Raw genomic sequence first — 18394 nt, 5'->3', positions numbered from 1 at the left:
CAACCCTCCACCTTCTCCTAACACTGCTCGCTAATCTATACATAGCATGTGATCTAAGCAGATTACACAAGCCCCAGAAGGGATACATTACTCCCCGTAATCGTATTGCTGATGCTTGCATCTGCTTAGATTCACATGCGCCCCCTCGCCTTGGAAAGAAGGTGCATAGATGTTTATCTGTGCTTTATCTGATACATATCTGCTTTAATACACCTGTACTCACGATACACTTCATGCTACTGTCAAAAACAAAACAATCTGAGGGACCTTGTTGCGTGAAGAATTATGGGTACAGTGGACATCACACTAGGGATAGTATTACTGGCACGCCCTGTCGACGTCCCTTTTCGAGTTTCGAAAACAACTGTAATACTCTGCAGCTTCCACTAGATGTCGGCCTATGCATAGCATTTGAATCTAAGCAGATACAAGCATCAGAAATACAATTACGGTGAGTATTGTGTCCGATATATACACAAGGCACACAATCAAATCTAAAATGCAGCAACTAACAATAACCTTGAATTGGAAATAGAATCAAATTATAGAAGGAATAATGATGCAGGTGAGTAACTTCATCTACTCTACATATCCAGCACAGTGAGTGACTCCAATTAAGGTCAGTAAAAGCACTTATAGGCATCGCTTGGAAAATTGAGTATGGAAGGAAGTAAAGGTAATACAGAACACAGCTAGCAATTGTTAATAACAAGTACACTCTCCCACAGTGATATAGGCAGTCTGTTTCCCAGCAATAAATGTGTTCACATTTAAAGCTCTTGGATGACCTAGCATTGCCAAAGCCAGTAGGATCAAGAAGATGGACCTTTAGGAAAACAGCACAGCCAAAGTCAAATGGACAGTTCCAGCTCTCACTCCATGAGTGGATTTGTGTAAAAAAATTTGAATATTTTGCTTCGCGCTCTGAGTGCGTTGTTGTGCCTGCTCCCCCCTCCCATTTCCTGGTCCTCCTCTCCCTTCCCGCCTCCCTTCCCGCCCACCCCCCCTCTGATTGGCTGTCTGGCTGGTTCCCTTCTGGCCTACTCGACGGCCGCTTCCCCTGCTCGCTTCTTTGTTCAGCAGAGCGTGGGAGAGCGGTCGCCGGTAGCCCTGAGGGAACTGCAGGCCAATGAAGCCCTGCCTGGCCCTTGCGGGCCTCCGTGAGTGGATTTGTGTAAGAAATTTGAATATTTTGCTTCGCGCTCTGAGTGCGTTGTTGTGCCTGCTCCCCCCTCCCATTTCCTGGTCCTCCTCTCCCTTCCCGCCTCCCTGCCCGCCCACACCCCCCTCCCCTTCCTCTCCTCCCTCTGCCTATAACCATCCCCTCCTGGGCAGCCCTCTGCCCGGCAGCCCCCTGCGGCTAAGGGCCCCTAGGCCAAGGGCGACTCCTACAGTTGCGGCTCCCTGTGTGTCTGCAGGTGTCCGCAGGGGACGCTTGGCGCCGGTCCACCTTGGTTAGCTCCACCTGCTCCCTCTGCCCACCGTATTTAGACCTGTCACCTCCTTCGCATTGTGCCCTGTCTTCACTATGCCTTGCAAAATGTGGTAAACTAGGGTTTTTTCTCCCCTCGCAGGATTTTCAAACTTAGGTGGCCTCGCCACTGGGTACCTGATATGCATTACTGTGTTCACTGTGTTCTGAATTTGTGGTAAACTAGGGCTTGCTGCTCTCTTCCTACCCGCTCGTGCTTGTCCCACTCACCCCCCCCACTCCCTCCTATCCCATGGTGCTCTCTATCTCACCTATCTTTTCTAACTGCTTCTCCATTGACTATCCTGCTCTCCTCACTAAATCTGGTAGGAAAAAGTTTAAAAAGGACATCCTGGTCTCCAACCCAGGCCTCCCTATCGCTGACACCTACACCAGTGCCTCCTCTAAGGAAACTCTCACTGACATCCTCTTTTTCGTGCCTTCACCTGACCAATGGACCCTTCATATGGTCTCTGTGCTCTCTCCTTTCTCTCATTAATGGTGGCACCTGCTGGGACGTCCTCTTGGCCTCCTTCCACTCCTCTAAGGCCATCATTAATGTCTACGCTAATGGGACCGTCTTGGTCCAAGGCCCTCAGGCCAACCTTCACCTCTTTGATAGATGCTTCCCGTGCCTCATCAACTTCCTTTCCTCTCCTGCTGTCCCCCCTCCTCTGTCCTCGGCTACCTTGCCTTTACCCTCCCTCCCTGCCCCATCCCGTGCTCCTTCTCCTCCGCAGGGCATACCTCTGATCTGTACCCCTCCCCGGAAGTCCTTCAAAGATGGCAACCTTCTCCACATTGCCACTCTTAACTCTCGCTCTGCTGTCAAACATTCCTCTGATATCTGCCGCCTTCTTGAGGAACTGGACCTTGACGTACTCGGTCTCACTGAGACATGGTTCACGGCCAGCTCTGTCACCAGCTTTGACACACTCCTACCTGACGGCTACAAGATCCTCTCCGTGCCCAGGCCCAACCGTGCTGGGGGGGGTGTGGCCCTTATCTTCCCTGAGTGGATCCCTGCCACTGCTATTCCCACGCAGACCTACTCCTCTTTTGAATGTCTTGTCTGCCGGCTCTCTCTCTCTCCTAGCCATTCCCTTACCGTGGCTACTATCTATCGGCCACCTGGTCAAATTTCCTCCTTCCTCTCCGAGTGGGCGGACCTCTCCTCCTCACTCCTGTCCTCAACCACTCAACTCCTCTTTCTTGGAGACTTCAACATCCACCTGGATGCCTCCTGTCCCCCCTCTGGACTCTTTCGCGACCTCTGTGACTCTCTCTCACTCTCTATTCTCCCGTCTCGGCCAACCCATTCTGCTGGGCACACTCTTGATGCCCTGATCTCTTCTGACCTTCCCCTCTCTGTCCCTCTCTCCACTCCTCTCTCCTGAAGTGATCACTTTCTCCTCTCCTCCCACCTCACCCTCCCTGCCCCACAGGCAAAGCCACCCTCATCACTGCCATCCTCCTTCTTGGTCATCCGACCCATGAAGCGTGTTTCAGTTGAGGCTTTCGCTGCCACCCTCTCGCCCCCTCTTCCCCCCTCGGCTGACTCCCACCCTGACACAGCCCTCTCCACTCTCTACTCTGCTATATCTGATACTCTTGATATCCTTGCCCCTGTTATGAGAATCCGCCTGAAGCCCAAAGCCAAATGTAACTTCTGGTATGACTCTGATCTCGTCACCCTTAAACGCCTGTGCAGGGTGGCAGAGAGGAAATGGCGTGCTTCATGTTCATCCTCTGACAAACTGGCCTGTCGCCTGCTCCAAAGGCAATACCGGCTCTCCGTTCTCACCAAGAAGAGAGCCCTTTTCCAAGCCCGCATCACTGCGGCATCTAACAATTCGGCGGAACTCTTTAAAATCTACAAGGAGCTGGCCAACCCTGCTGCAGTCTCTACCTTTCCTGTCCCCTCCCAGGCCCTCTGTACGGCACTGGCCTCTCACTTCATTTCAAAACCTCAGGACATCCTGTCCTCACTCTCCTCCCATCACCTCCCCCCCTCTATTCTCTGCCCATCCTCTGGCCCTTCTGCAGCCACCCCTCCTCTCTCCTTCTCTGCCTTTCCCCTTTTTTCTGCTGATGAGGTTTCGAGACAAGTCCGATCTATGAAAGTCTCGTCAATACAGGTCCACCCCTGCGCCTCCAAAACTATTAAGGACCACATCGACTCCTTGGCTCCTGCCCTTGCTGACTTCTGCAATCACTCCTTCGCCTCTGGAGTCTTCCCATCCCCTCTCAAGCACTCCCTTGTGCACCCCCTTCTTAAGAAACCCTCTTCCGACCCGTCCTGCCCAGCTAACTATCGCCCTATCTCCATCACTCCTTTCCTGGGCAAGCTCCTGGAGAAACTTGCCATCTCCCAGCTTAATCTCCATGCTGAATCTGTTGGTAGCCTTCATGACCATCAGTCTGGCTTCAGAGCTGCCAGAAGCACGGAAACTGCTCTCCTGAACATCTGTGAAGACCTGCTCTCGAACCTTGACTCTAACATTCCATGTGTTCTCATTTTGCTTGATCTCTCTTCTGCCTTTGATACTGTTAACCATACCATCCTGCTCAATCGTCTCCGTGATAACCTGGGTATCACTGGTCAGCCTCTGGCTTGGCTGACCTCTTTCCTCTCAAATCGACCCTCCCAGGTCCAACTGGGGTCTTTCCTGTCTGACATCTTTTTCTCTACCTGTGGTGTCCCCCAGGGCTCTAACCTCTCTCCCCGGCTGTTCAACCAGTATCTGGCACTTCTCGCCCACCGCATCGCTGCTCTCTGCCCCAACTTTCAGTGCTATGCGGATAATACCCAGCTCATTTTCAGGCTACCCTCGGCCTCCTCTTCTCCTTCCCTCATCTCTGACTGTCTTTCTGCTATCCAGGAATGGTGTGCCGCCAACGACCTCTGCCTTAATGCCAGTAAGACCGAGATTCTACTCATCGGCACACCCACTCCCTCCTTCCCTGCAGCTCTCTGGCCGGCCTCTCTTGGCCCTCTTCCTGCTCCTACCTGCAAGGCAAAAAACCTCGGGGTCATCTTCGACTCCACACTCTCCTTCTCTCCTCACATTTCTGACGTTTCTAAGAAGTCACACTACCAGCTGCTCCTCCTCAGAGGTATCCTTCCTTTTCTCTCCTTCCCCCAGAAGCTCACTGTCTCCAGAGCCCTGGTTCTCTCAAAGCTGGACTACTGTAACAGCCTCTATCTAAATCTGCCTGCCTCTACTCTCTGCCCTCTGCAACTCATCCAGAACAGGACTGCGAGACTTGTCCTTGGCCTCAAGCCCAGGGACCGTATCTCTCCAGGACTGAAATCGCTACGCTGGCTCCATGTGGCTGCGAGGATTAAGTTCAAAACCCTCTGCATTGTCCACAAGGCCTTCTGGGGCCTGGGGCCAAATTACCTTCAACTCTCCCTTCCTAAATATCTTCCTTCTCGAGCACTTCGCTCTTCCGCCTCCAACTCCCTCCGGGTCAGCCGCTTCTCCAAGCAACGAGTTGGGGGGAGATCTCTCTCCGCAGCTGGGGTCTCCCTCTGGAACAGCCTTCCTGCCTCCCTGAAACTTGAGGAGAACCATCTCCGGTTCCGGAAGCACCTCAAAACCATCCTCTTTGCTTCTGCTTTCCCTCTCCCTCTCCCCTGCTAAATCACTGAAACTGTACTGAATCAGCAACTGGGCCACTCACCAATCTCGGTCCTTGGCCCAGCCACTCTCCCCTGCACTGCCTTCCTGGCAACCCTTGCACTGCGGGACTGTCTCTGTATCCCTACAGCCCCCCTTCCCAGCACTTGTCTGCACTTATCTTGCACTTGCCACCAGCTGGCCCTTATTATTTATCTTGTTCATTACTAACCCTGTACTGCACTTTCCCCTCTCCCTTTCCCCCCTTGCACTTTTCCCGTCCCCCCTACCCATGCACTTGTGTGATCTGAATGACACCTGGCCTAGTAGGATTGTTGTCTGTCTCCCCTTGTTCCCCCCCCTCCCTGCCTCATCGCGCCTTGAAACACTTGTGTATAGGCGCGTTACAAATGCCATATCATATCATATCTTCAGAGGTAAAGTTAGTTAACCAGTCAGTGGTTCATGAAGACCACCCAGGAGCCCATGGGGAGACTTCCTGATAACACAGAGGCTATTAGACCTGCACAGAGAAGTTGAGGTCAACTCTTACTTGAAGAAAGCAGCACTTCCCAAGCCCCACAGTACCTTAAAGACGAAGATGAAATTGTAGCTGGCTTCCTTCTAGATGCAATGTTGCAGACCCCGATTCCTGCTCCTTGGTCGTGGAGTGCAGCTGCCCAGTTAGAACTGGTTTCAGCCGGGCATTCCTACAGACAAAGGGCCGTGAGGTTTGTGGCTCCCCCCTCACTTCCTGCCTTCTCAGACACACTGGAGCCTGGGCAGGGCTTCAGGCCCGAAACCCACTAAAGGCAAAACTCACAAAGGACTCGGATATATTCTAAGTGATAGAAGAAAAACGCAGAAGAAACTGACAGACAAAACATGGCGACAAGACGTGCCATTTTGTAAAAATGTTACCCATGGGTGCTGTACTGCAGCTGAGAAACCAGCCTGCTAGAAACCTGCACAAAAGGTAGTAAAAAGAAACAACTACATAAGGAGTGGGAGAAGTTACAATGTAACCCCCCAGGACCCCACATTGGGTGGTGTGTTCTGGGTGTTACCAAGCAAAAAGCAGATGCTTGTTATACACATATGGAGTTTACCAAACTCTATAAAACAGTAGAAATTAGTGAAAAGTCAGAGTAAATCATGAGTCAGTGTTAAAAAGTTACTCACTTGGGATATTAAAATCAAAAAAGTTCAGAGTCCAGTAAAAGTGCTAGGCGTCTCTCGGGTTAAAGGGAATTGGCACCGACACAGAACATTCTCCCTAACACTTTTCTACTAGGACCTGTTAACATGAGGTTTAGAATTGCTGGTATGTTACTTTCTTCCTCCTTATTTGTTCACAAATTGCAAAGTGTACACCATTGTACGTAGCTCCAGGTTAACCCACCCTAAAGTGAGGCTGTTCGATGCTAAAGGTTTGATTTATTTTTTTTTTTGTATTTTTTTTTATAATGGAAGAATCCTGAAAGACCACCTGCTGTGTGCATGCAGTTCTTCCCTTGGTCTTCTGTTTAAGCCGAGGAATGTCTTCATAATCATGTTTAGTTTAATATTTCTCGTTAATTGAGCTGCCTGGATGTTTCTTAAGCGTTCACCTGATGGTGAACATTTTCATTGCATCTTTTTTACTGCAGGTGTTTCAGCAGAGAAGGTTGCAGGGGATGCTGCAGATATGTTGCTCAGAAATCTAAGGCATGGTGGCTGTGTGGATGAATTTCTGCAGGACCAGGTGAAGATGTGTTCAGGGGAAGATTTATGTAAAACTGATTAATATGAAGTGCATACTGTTGACTTACGTTTTTTTTCTTCTTCATAGCTGATTATATTTATGGCTTTAGCAGATGGCGTCTCTAGGATAAGAACTGGACCGGTCACACTCCACACAAAAACTGCTATCCATTTTGCTGAACAGCTAAGCAAAGTGAGTAAAGACCACATTTGGAGGAATCCATGAAGGTTTTGGTAGTGACAGTATATTTAGTTTATTTCACTTCCTAGATTGTCCTGAAAGAGATTTACGAACACGAATTTAGATTTTTAAGTACACATTGCTTGGAAAAACATTTTGGAAGAGTTGTATCACTAACCTTTGTAATTTGCCTTTTTCTACAGTAGGGATTGGAATCTGATCCAGCAAAATGGGTGGTGTGGGTTGGATAAAGCTTTAGGAAAATATACATCATGTTATTGTAATTCACATCGCGGCCCCATTCTCCATCGCCCCTCATTAGAAGAAACCAGCACTATGTTGATATCTGGAAAAGGGGAGCATGAAATACCTGCACAGGTGAATGTACTGTGAGGAATCCTCCCAGATGGCCAAGGGCGGCATTAGCCAGGAGGATCACCTGGGAGGAGAAGGGTCCCCAAGGGAGCGGGAGGACTCCGTTGCGGGAGACCCAGTATTTTTCTTTATCCGAGGAGGAAGAGTCAGTAATGCCTGAATATGTAATGGTTGCTGTCAGAGTAGGCTATTCTTTCCCAACGCATTTTATCCTGATGATGGTAAAATATGTTCTCATCAATCCTGTATTGGAAGTAAGAATCTTCTTCCCAAAGTTAAGCACAAATGTAGAGGTGAAGGCTCACATGTTCAGCAGGGAAATATTAGTTGAATCTTTAAATGTTAACCTTTTAGACTCAGAGTCCTTATTCCCCTAGAGAACAAAGCCATTCAGTAGAACCATGTGAGACTCCTTTTAAAAAGATAATTAAGAACAAAAACAAAGGTGTGAACAATGATCCCCTTAAAAGGAACGAGATGAACATTGGAGACTTCAAGTCCCATAATGCTAAAAGTACTGGGACGAAGAAAAGGGATGCAGAGGCCCTAGTTTGCAAGCTGCAGGTTAATGGGGTTATTGACCCACACCTGCGGGAGACTGGGAGGCCTAAAAGGCCCCCTCAGGTGCAAGCCATAGAGAAGAGTAGCAGTGGAAGATAGTGGTTGCTGTATCTCCACATTGCAGTTCCAGCTGAAGGAGAATAGACGCTGGAACCGCTGTGGTTTGCAGTACTGATGCCGGTTCTGAGAGACTTTTCCTTCAGAGACCTGAGGTGCAGACATCATGCAGCGAGAAGTGTTTTTTGTACAAGCTTTCCCCCTGAAAATTGTGGTTGCAGAGGTAGCGTGGCGGGAAGCGTGAAGCTAAGAACCCTCCCCCCCCCCAGCAAAGCAGACTCTGGTGGCAGGGGAGCACCACAAAGCCTTTGTAGCACAGAACGCTCCTGTTTTGCTCTGCGTGGCCCAAGGAAAAGTGAGGCTATTTTCCATGCCACCTTGGAACAGAAGAAGCTGAGAACTGGCTGTGAGTTGAGCGGGCGCGCACAGCAAACCCAGTGAGTTCACTTGTGTGTTGTGACCCTGGAGCGCTACGTAACCGGCCGCTGGCCTGGGTCTTTTGAATATCAAATTAATGGAAAGAGAGCAAAGTGGCAGAAACATAATTATGAAGTATGTTGAACTGATGTAAAGCAGAAAGATACTCATTTTGCATACCAAGCGAATGTAACATAGTGAAGGTGGCTGTATAAGTGCTTGGCAAGCAGACCATCAGACTATCATTGTGAGTTTAAAGGTACTGTTGGTAATTGTTCTGACAAGAGGGGAATATTGCTAGAAACAAGAGAAAAGAGGAAGAAAGAAGCAATAGAGGGAACTGACCTAAATAAGTATTGCCTAAGCCAAAGAGGAGCAGAAGTGAGAAAAAGCCATTGTCAGTACTTGGTTAATGCAAGAGTTGGATACTTCAATCACTCAGACGCGCCTGCTGTGCTGACGAAGTCCATGTTACTCGACCTCGGTTTTGACTAGCACATTACGTCATCTACTCATGAAAAAGGAAAACCCTAGATTGGGTTCTATCACAAAATATCTGTATCGAAGAAGAAGATAATACTCTGTGCCTATTGTCAGATCATCATCATCATCTCCTGGACTGGACTACGGCTATCTCTCCACTCATGAAAATCCCCTAGAGAGGGTCGCAGGGTTACATTTAGAAATACCCTCAAACTCGCCCAGGTAGCCATGGCACCCTTCATCATGCCCATGACTAATTCAATCTGAACTTGGCCGAAGAACTCTCCAACATCTTTCATAAGACACTGGAAACAGCTGTTGAAAGTTTAGTGCCAGTTAAAGTCACGCCTACTCAAGAAGCAACCCGACAAAAAATGGTATACTGCAGAGATTTGGGTACTCAAGAACAACATGCGCAGGACACTTAAACATTGGGATAAAAACAAGTCCAATGAGGATAAATTCCTCTATCTGCAGGCGGTTAAGGCAAATGGTACAATGATATTCAGGAGGCGCTCTTGGACAAACTAGAAAAAACACAGAAAAGCATCCACCGCAAAAATAGGGAGTGCCCGGTGGACTTTAAGGACACTGCAGAACAGGTAGGCCCAAGCCGTTTCCAGAGTTTGCCATCCAGCCTATCTCGGAGCAGTATTTGTCCGAGATCCTGGGCAAACTTAAGCCTACTAACTGCAAGGGTGATGTGTGTCCGGCTATCACAGTTAAAGCCTGTGCCCCACACCTGGTGCCACTGATGACATTTGTCAATGCATCTTTCAGGAAAAATACTGGCTCTAGTATCATAAAAAAAGCATGGAGCCCCCACTAATAAAAAAAGCCGTAGCTTGACCCTGGCAAAGAGGGAAACTATTTCCCCAGTACGAATGTACCTTATCTATTGAAGATCTTAGATAAAGTAGCACATCTACAGATCAAAGCCTAATTGGCTGCACATGACATTTTGAGGCCTAAACAGTCAGGCTTTAGAAACGCTTATAGTACGGAATCTACTCTTCTGGAGCTTAAGACCAACATAATGCAGTCCTTGGTAGAGGGCAAAATCACCATGCTTATGCTTCTTGATCTCTCAGCCGCTTTCGATCTTGTGGATCACGTCATTCTGGCAGAGAGGTTACGGTCATCGGCGCATTTCTCCGGTCCAGCGATTGAATGGGTCAATCATTCCTTACGGATCGAAGCGCAAGGGTTTTCTTTGAGGATGTCCTGGTCGAGGAGTTCACTGTCTTGTGCGGGGTCCCACAGGGTTCATGTGTTGCACCCACTCTTTTTTTTTTTTTGGTTCAGTTACAAAAGAATTTAAAAACAACATACAGATTTTGCATTCACAATTTACATTTTTTTCAATTTTGATAAGTGAAATTATTCAGTTTCATCTATTTACATTTACAGATAAAAGGAATCGTATCAAATAAAAGCAGACATCTAATTATTAAAACTAAGCAGTTCATTTTCCCTTTATTCAAGCAATTAGACAAACTTGGAGTGGTGTACGCTAATTATGCGTATGATACGCAGTGCCTTGTGCCCCGGACATGGGATTACACTCTTGACTTTGCCTCAATGAACTCCACCTATTAACTCTTTCAATCGGATGCAAGTCAATAAGCTGGCCCTAAATAGTTCGAAGACAGAACTTATGATGCTAGGTACTGCGACACAGCTGAAGAAACTCAATTCGAAGTACCTCTCCTTTAAAATCGCAGACTGCAATATCGACACCCAACACAAGGTTAAGACACATGTGATTGTCGACCAAGAATTGTCCATGAAAAATCAGGTTAATGGTCTTATTTCTTGTAACTGTTAACATCTGAAGTTCCTAACCCGGCTACAGCCCTTTTTGTCATCGGCCAATCGCGCCATAGTGGGCGAGCCATTATAGGAACTAAAGTGGACTACTGCTAGGAATCTCCAAACAAGACATGACCCGGTTACAGGTGATTCAGAACAAGGCAGTGCGCATTGTCGCAAGTCTGCAAAGGAGAGAACACGTCACGCCGGCTAGGAGAGCATTACATTGGCTTCCCATTTGCAGCCGTATTCTCTATCGCGTGATGTGCATTACGCACAACTGTATCTTAGGGCAAGCCCCCAAGTATCCGGCCAACTGCATTTCACGCTTAGCGGCACGCAGAGTTTGTTTATTTGTTTAATTTTATTTAGAACCCGCACCTGACCAAGGGTAACTGGGCGCTTGTGTGAAAGGTAATGGTTACATGGCACATATACATTATTATACAGTTAGGATATACTTACAGGTCACAGTATGTACATAATATATGAAAGAGATACAGTTTATAAGGTCTGGATAATAATTACATACATGTATGTTTAGATTAGTCAATATACAAGGAAGATATGTCGTAACGTTAAGACATAGCAGTTGTAGCAGTGGCCTGTGGCGTTTAAGTTTTGTTGAGTATCCATGTGATAACATGTTTTCTGAATTTGTCAAATGCTTGAATGCTTGAATACTTTGAATATTCTGTGGGAGTGTGTTCCATAGCTGGGCAGCTAGTACTGGGAAGTTGGCGCAGTCAGCACTTAAGTAACATCTAGGCACCACCAGACATGGTGTGTTGGAGGAATGGTGAATCTGTTGGGCACTTTCCAAGTGAATTTGTCTGTGAGATAAGGGGGGGGCTTGATGGTTGAGCGCCTTGTGAGTGAGGCAGAGAGTTTATAGGTCCATTTTTTCATGTATAGAGAGCCACTTGTGTTGCTTTCTGGTTGCTGATATGTGCTCTCGTCTGGATATGTTTAATGCCACTGTAAGCGCATTATTTTGCATAATCTGCAGTTTGTTTGTAATGGATTTATTAGTACCTAGGTAAAGACTGTTGCAATAATCCAATTTGGATTGAATGAGAGCTCTAGCTAGAGTGAGGCAGCTGGTGGGTGATAGAACAGGTCTGCAGGCCCTGATCAGCTTGCCAGTATAGGCAGAGGCAGATGAGGTCATTATTACCCGTTTGATTCGATTGGAGTGGGCATCAAGGTAAAAACCTAATGTTTTAACATTTTTGGATATAGGAATATTATTCCCATCGATGAGGATACTTGTGTAGTTAGGGCTCAATTTGAGAAGGAAGTTAGGTGAGCCGACTAGAAGTACCTCAGTCTTATCATTCAGGCAGAGGCCGTGTGTGGCCATCCATGCCTGAATGATGGTGTAGACTTTGCCAATTCGAGCGACGTCTGTATCATAGGTTCCTGTAAGGGGTAGGAGTATCTGGGTGTCATCTGCGTAATTAGTCTAGGTGACACCCAGACTGTCCAGTTTGTCGAATAGTGGCTTTGTGAAAATATTATACAAATTGGGCGAGACGCAGGATCCTTGTGGGGCTCCGCAGGTGATGGGAATAAGATCAGCAGCCGCCAAGGGTGAGAATACGCGCATAGTTCTGTTCGCAAGAAACAATTGAATCCAAACGACTGCGGAGCTAGAGAAATGAGCTGCTGATGATTGGTGATCACATAGTATTTTGTGGTCTACCAGATCAAAAGCAGCTGAGAGGTCAAGGGGAAGTAAGATGGCCACTTTGCCTTTGTCTTTTAGTTCGTCCATTTGGCTTTTGAGATCAACAAGGGCAGTTTCTGTTCCGTGCTGTGGTCTGAAGCCAGATTGGCGGTTCTGAGTAGTTTGTTGCATTCTAGATAGTCTTGAATTTGCAGGTAAGCAATTCTGTCCAAGATTTTCCAGTAAGAAGGGAACTGTCGTGATCGGTGTATAGTTTGTGGGTGGGTTTGTGGTCTAGGGTCTGTTTCTTCAGTAATGGGAGAACCCAGGACTGTTTCAGATTGCTAGGAACGGAGTTGTTGGAGAAGGAGGAGTTTGAGTTTTGTGATAAATGGGGATAAATCTCTGGCTGCGTCTTTTATAATTTGGGCCGGGCAGCTGTCACCTTTGCAGTTAGATGGTTTAAGAGATGCAATCATTTTTTGAACTTCAGGTATGGAGACCTTATTGAATTTGAAGCCAGAATCGATGTGTACAGTCGAGGGTGGTGTTGGCGTATTAGTTGTAAGTTGTAACCTTTTATCGGCTATTTTGGTCTGAAGCCCGTTAATTTTGTTGGATAGGGTGTTTTGTATGCTAGTGCACCAGGGTTTATCCTTCATGCACGTATCTGCCGGGGGGGGTTAGGGTTCTCTAGTTCTCTTAGGATGTTAAATAGTTCTTTGGTACTGGAGCTTGCTTGACTTATTCTGTTGTTGGTTTCTTTTTTAGTCTGGATTATCTTCCTTTTGTATGTGGCAGTGATAGTGGCAAGGTTGGTTTTATTTTCGGTGGTGGGGGTAGATTTCCAGAGTGTTTCCAATTTTCTGTACGGAGTATTTTTAGTTTTGGAGTAAACCAAGAGTTCAAATGGGCTATGGCCTTGCTTTTGCACAATTTTTGTGGGGCAATAGCGTCGATGGCCTTGATCATGGCCTTGTTGTAAATGGCGATCATCGAGTCAGGATCATTGGTATCCGATAGGGCATTGAGTATGGGGACTACCAGAGGTATTAGGGTCTCAGCTGTGATATTTCGTTTGTTCCTTGTGAGACGAGGAGGTGCAATAGTAGGCTTTATCTTTACCAGGTTATTAACGGTAATTTCTAGGGTGATGAGGTGATGGTCTGACCACACTAGGGGTGTAGAGTCTATTAACGTGATGTTACAGTTGAGATCCTCTACCCAATCAAGTATCCTGCCTTTCTCATGGGTGGGTTTGGTGCTAATTTGGGTGTAACCTTGTTCTGTTAAAGCAGTATCTAGAGAGATGGCGTGTAGCTCGCTAGTGTCATTGTAACCAAGGTTGAAGTCACCAAGGATGATGTTTTGCGCCATAGGTTTCATGGTATCAGCTGCTAGGGATGTGATGTCCTCTTCAAATGACCCTGGGGGTCCTGGAGGCCTATAGATAATGTGGATGGTGATAGTATTGTTGGGCCAGGTTAGGAACTTGGCTGAGAGAAGTTCACACGATATCAGTGAGGAGGGGGGGTGGCTAGACTTATATTGAGGGCAGATTTGAATATGAAGGCTATTCCACCTCCTCGAGCATTGGGCCTGTCCGCTCTAAGGATGGAGTAGTTGTCCGGGACAGCTAGGGCAATGGAAGGGCCTGCTGCGTCGTGCAGCCAGGTTTCTGTCACTGCAAGGAAATCAAGATTATTATTCCAGATGATGTCTGCTATCTCTGTTGCGTGAGCAACAAGGGACCTGGCATTCAGTAAAGCTCCTTTAGTAGGTTGCGTCTGTATACCCTTCAGGGATGGGCTAGGTCTAGTAACGGCTACATTGTTGGTACTGATGTTGTGAGTTTCATTTTTACGCCTAGGTTTGTTGTTGGTAAATTCGGTGGAGGCTCTGTGAGTGGTCTTATGTCTGTATTTAGCTAGTGAGCGACTACTGGATGGTAGTCTGCTGCCTAATCTATCGTTTTGCTTGGTTATGTCGGGGAGGGTGGTGGGTGTAGCTGATGGCAGAGGGGTCGTCTTGACGACAATGGGAGATAAGGATGTGCCATTCAATGTAGGTGTATCCTATTTTAGTGCTAATTGTGGAGACCGGATATGATGTGGGTGCAGTATGTATGGGGAAAGGGGGTAGTGATGGGAGGAATGGAGTAGGGCAGTGGGATTGGGTAGTGGTGCCGACAGCCCAATCTGCCTAAACCTTCTTCAATTTTGACGAAGTATCCTTTTGTGCATAGGATGGAGTGGGGGTAATATGCAGAAGGGGAACATAATTAAAGTTAGCAGTACTTGCATAATGTAGATGAGGTTGGCTGCCTTAGGATTGATTCCTGTTATAATATTGCTATCATGTAGTGATAAACTTCATTAAGATTGGTCATAATTATGGGATAGCTATTTCAACTGAATAATTACAGCATAAAATTATGTCTGTAATTTCAGGGTAGGCAGGGGCAGCTAAATAACAAATTGTTCGACAATTTTAGTGAGAGTGAACTACACCTTGGATCCGATTCCAAGAAATTTCAACCATCCTGTAGTTCTACTGGGAATGTTTTGGGAAAACTCTCAAAAGACGATAACATCAAGATCACTATTAAAGGTATTGGTGCCATTGAACAAAGTAGTGGTGACTTAAAAATCCTTAAAAAATCAAGCACTAACCAAAAAGATTGGTCCTGGCTGGCGGAAGCTCTATGCAGACCCTCAAGAAGATAATGCCATGTGGTAGAGGAGCAACTGGAGTTCAGGATTGGATCCTGGAACACCAGGGGCTTCTCCCACCTCCTTGAAGATCCTTGGTTGGATGAGCTTGATGTGGTCTGCCTCCAGGAAACATGGCTAACTACTTGCCCGACCGTGGACACCTATGAAGTGGCCTTTAATCCGGCCGCCAAAAAAACCAGAGGAAGACCCATGGCAGGCCTGCTGACTTTAGTCAAAAAAAGTTCCGGATGCCGTATAATAAACACTGCAAATTTGTCGCCATTCATTCAAGTAACAACAATAGCTTCGGCAGACCCTAAACCGGCCAACATAACACATTTCCATCTATTGAACCTATACTGGAACCATACCCTGGCCGGGACAACTCTGTTTATAGATAAAGTCTCCTCAATAATTGACGACCTAATGATCAAAAATGAGTCACATAACATAATCATATGCGGAGACTTGAATATCAACTGTATAGACCTAAGACGGAAAAACAATGCAGTCCTCAATGTATCAAATAACCTGGCCGTAAAATGGATGGTAGAAATGGAAGCCAGAGATCTTGAAATGCTTAATGGAAATACTGCCGGAGACATACCTGCTGCACCAACATGGAGACGACTCAAACAAAAATCCACCTTGGACTATTTTTTCGTCTCAGAAAAGATCCAACAATCAACCCTGTCATTTGTAGTAAAACAGATGACCCAAAGTGATCATGAGATGATAATTTTAACCTTGCAAGCTTCGAAACAACCTCTTAACAAATGCTGGAACCATCAGATCTTGGTAGAGCCTAACCGTGTGAGGCTCTCACTCCACCCTGATGAAGTCGCCAAAATCTCAGAAAGTTTTATCAAGACTGACCTTGGAGTGGAATACGTTCATCTTCTCAAACTGTTTGTGGAAAAAAAACACGGATCGAGAAACCCTGGATTTGCAAATAAACACAAATTCGACGCAGAGGTTATGAGGAGAAAGAGAACTTCGTGCAACTATCAGACACTTAAAAATCAAAGATCCTACAACGTCTATGCAAGGTATACATGCTGCAAAACAGAAGTACAAAAACTGGATTCGCTCTCACAAGGCTCTAATACTCCAAAACGATGCTGAACTGATGCTGCAAAAGATGAGAAATAAAAACTCATCTGAATTTTGGAGCCTAATTAACAATGAAGGAGCTCCCCAAAAAGCACTGACGACAAACACAGTTTCAGAAGCAGGGTGGACCTCACATTTTGAAAATCTGTACAGCAAAAAAGGGAAATGGATGTCCCCGTCAGCACCAAATCTAACAAAATGGGACCTCACTTTTCCCAAAGCGGATCTACTTCAAATCATCAAGAACATGAGCGCCTCAAGGGCCCCAGGGCCGGACGGCCTTACTAACTTTACTATAAAGCAAAATCCCGAGCAATGGGCAGAGTTCTGTGAAGAACTATTCACCCGAATCAGCAGAAGATGTGCAACTCCAAGCTCCTGGAAATCTGCAATAATAGTTCCTATCTTCAAAAAAGGAAATCGCCTTGAGCCCAAAAACTACCGACCAATAGCGCTTCTGGACGTATTAGGCAAAGTGTATGCAACAATGCTCCAACAGAAATTGTCACAATGGATTAAAGATACCAACCATTTTGACGATCGACAGACGGGCTTTGTAAAAGGGGTCGGCTGTGGTCTAAACCTCTTGCTAATAAATCTGCTGAAGATGGAAGCAATTAGATCTGGCAAAAAGGTCTACTTGGCCCTGATAGACTTCTCCCATGCTTTCGATTCCATCGACCGAGAACTTTTGTGGACCAAGATGACAAACTGGGGCTGTCCGGAGAGTTTATTAGCCGCCATTAAAGAAATCCACACTGCAACAACCATTAGAGTGCGCCTTGAACAACGTGGAACTCTTACAGAAGAAATCAACACCTTTTGTGGAGTTAAACAGGGCTGCCCCCTGGCGGCAATCATATTTAATTTATTCCTCTCGGACATCGGCATTGCTATCGATAAGCCTCAATCCTTTTCCCCTAAGATACATGGCTCTGTTCTGAGCTGGATGTTGTACGCTGACGACCTAATCCTGCTAGACACCACTCCAATCGGCCTTCAGCGCAAAATGTACGCAGTAGAACGCTATGCGGATAACAACGGCCTGTACATCAACAACACAAAAAGTGAAATTCTGACGCTGCAAAATCTGCAAACGGGCCGTCACCGGAAAAGCAATAAATTCTGTTGGCATTTAGGAAAAGAGAAACTAATTACGGTAGAAAGCACAAGATATCTCGGCATGCAAGTCAACACAAACTTAAATGACAGCCCTTGGGTGGAGACTGCGAAAACAAAATGCCGAAATTTTGCTTCCCAAGCCATGATCTTAAATAAAAAATATGGGAAGTTCTCGCTTAAGCCAGTGATATCCTTCTACCAACAGAAGGTTGTCCCAGCTGCCGAAAATGCCTTTGGGTGTCCAGTAGAACTCTGGTCAACCCTAGAACACATCTTCTGGGTGAAAACCTTACACCTACCAAATAGCATTTCAACAGTGTGCTTGCGATACGAGCTAGGCCTGATATCCATTGAGGCTCGTATTGCGTGGAATGCCTTGGCTCTATTCAGGAAAATCACGCTGCCTGATGCCGCTCCCCAATACAAAATATTGAGCAATCCTGGAAATGCGAACCCAGAGGGGCTGTTAGGCATATGGTCAAAAAAATGTGAAGAGCTTTTGACCATGTACGAGACAAATATCAAAACGCTGCACGACAATCCACTGATGGTAAAGAAAAAGATTTGGGAACTAGACTGGATTCAAACGAGCACAGACCGAAGGACTTCGAAAACAATGAGAGATGCCCCTAGTGAAGCAAGAGCGTTTAACAAATCGCAAAATTATGTGGTCTTATTCCCAGACAACAGGAGGAGGGCCACTTTCATGAGATTTCGCCTAAATCTGTTTAAAACAAAAGAACGAACAAAGAACTGGGCTGGAAGGGACAAGTTAGACACAGTATGCAGGTTCTGTAAAACCTGCATTGAAACACTCAAACATCTTGTCCTATTCTGCCCTTTCCATAGATCCTTAAGAACTAAACACTTGGGCCAAATGTTAAATGAATACTCACTGAGGAGTGCTGAAGAATGGTGGCACTTGATGTTTACGGGCTCCAACACAAAACTGACAAGGGTGCTGACCTTATTTTTGCATGAGATTGAAAGGAGCCTTGAGTTATCTGACGCCGCAGTACAGGGACTTCAGGGTAGTGCTTAACACTGTGTAAA

General features: G+C 46.4%; 1 protein-coding gene across 3 annotated transcripts in view; it reads left to right on the top strand.

Moving 5' to 3' along the window:
- RTCA (RNA 3'-terminal phosphate cyclase) overlaps nucleotides 1–18394 on the top strand; it is a 225437-nt gene that overhangs the window by 191708 nt on the left and 15335 nt on the right. For all 3 annotated transcript variants that reach the window (XM_069641582.1, XM_069641584.1, XM_069641583.1), the window contains exons 10-11: nucleotides 6744–6838; nucleotides 6926–7030. In XM_069641582.1, the coding sequence (XP_069497683.1) occupies nucleotides 6744–6838; nucleotides 6926–7030 (200 nt within the window). The remainder of the gene's footprint in view (nucleotides 1–6743; nucleotides 6839–6925; nucleotides 7031–18394) is intronic.

Source organism: Ambystoma mexicanum, chromosome 1q (genome assembly GCF_040938575.1).
Source record: "Ambystoma mexicanum isolate Mex_15411 chromosome 1q, UKY_AmexF1_1, whole genome shotgun sequence".
NCBI lineage: Eukaryota > Metazoa > Chordata > Amphibia > Caudata > Ambystomatidae > Ambystoma > Ambystoma mexicanum.
This window is presented reverse-complemented; position numbering and strand designations above follow the sequence as displayed.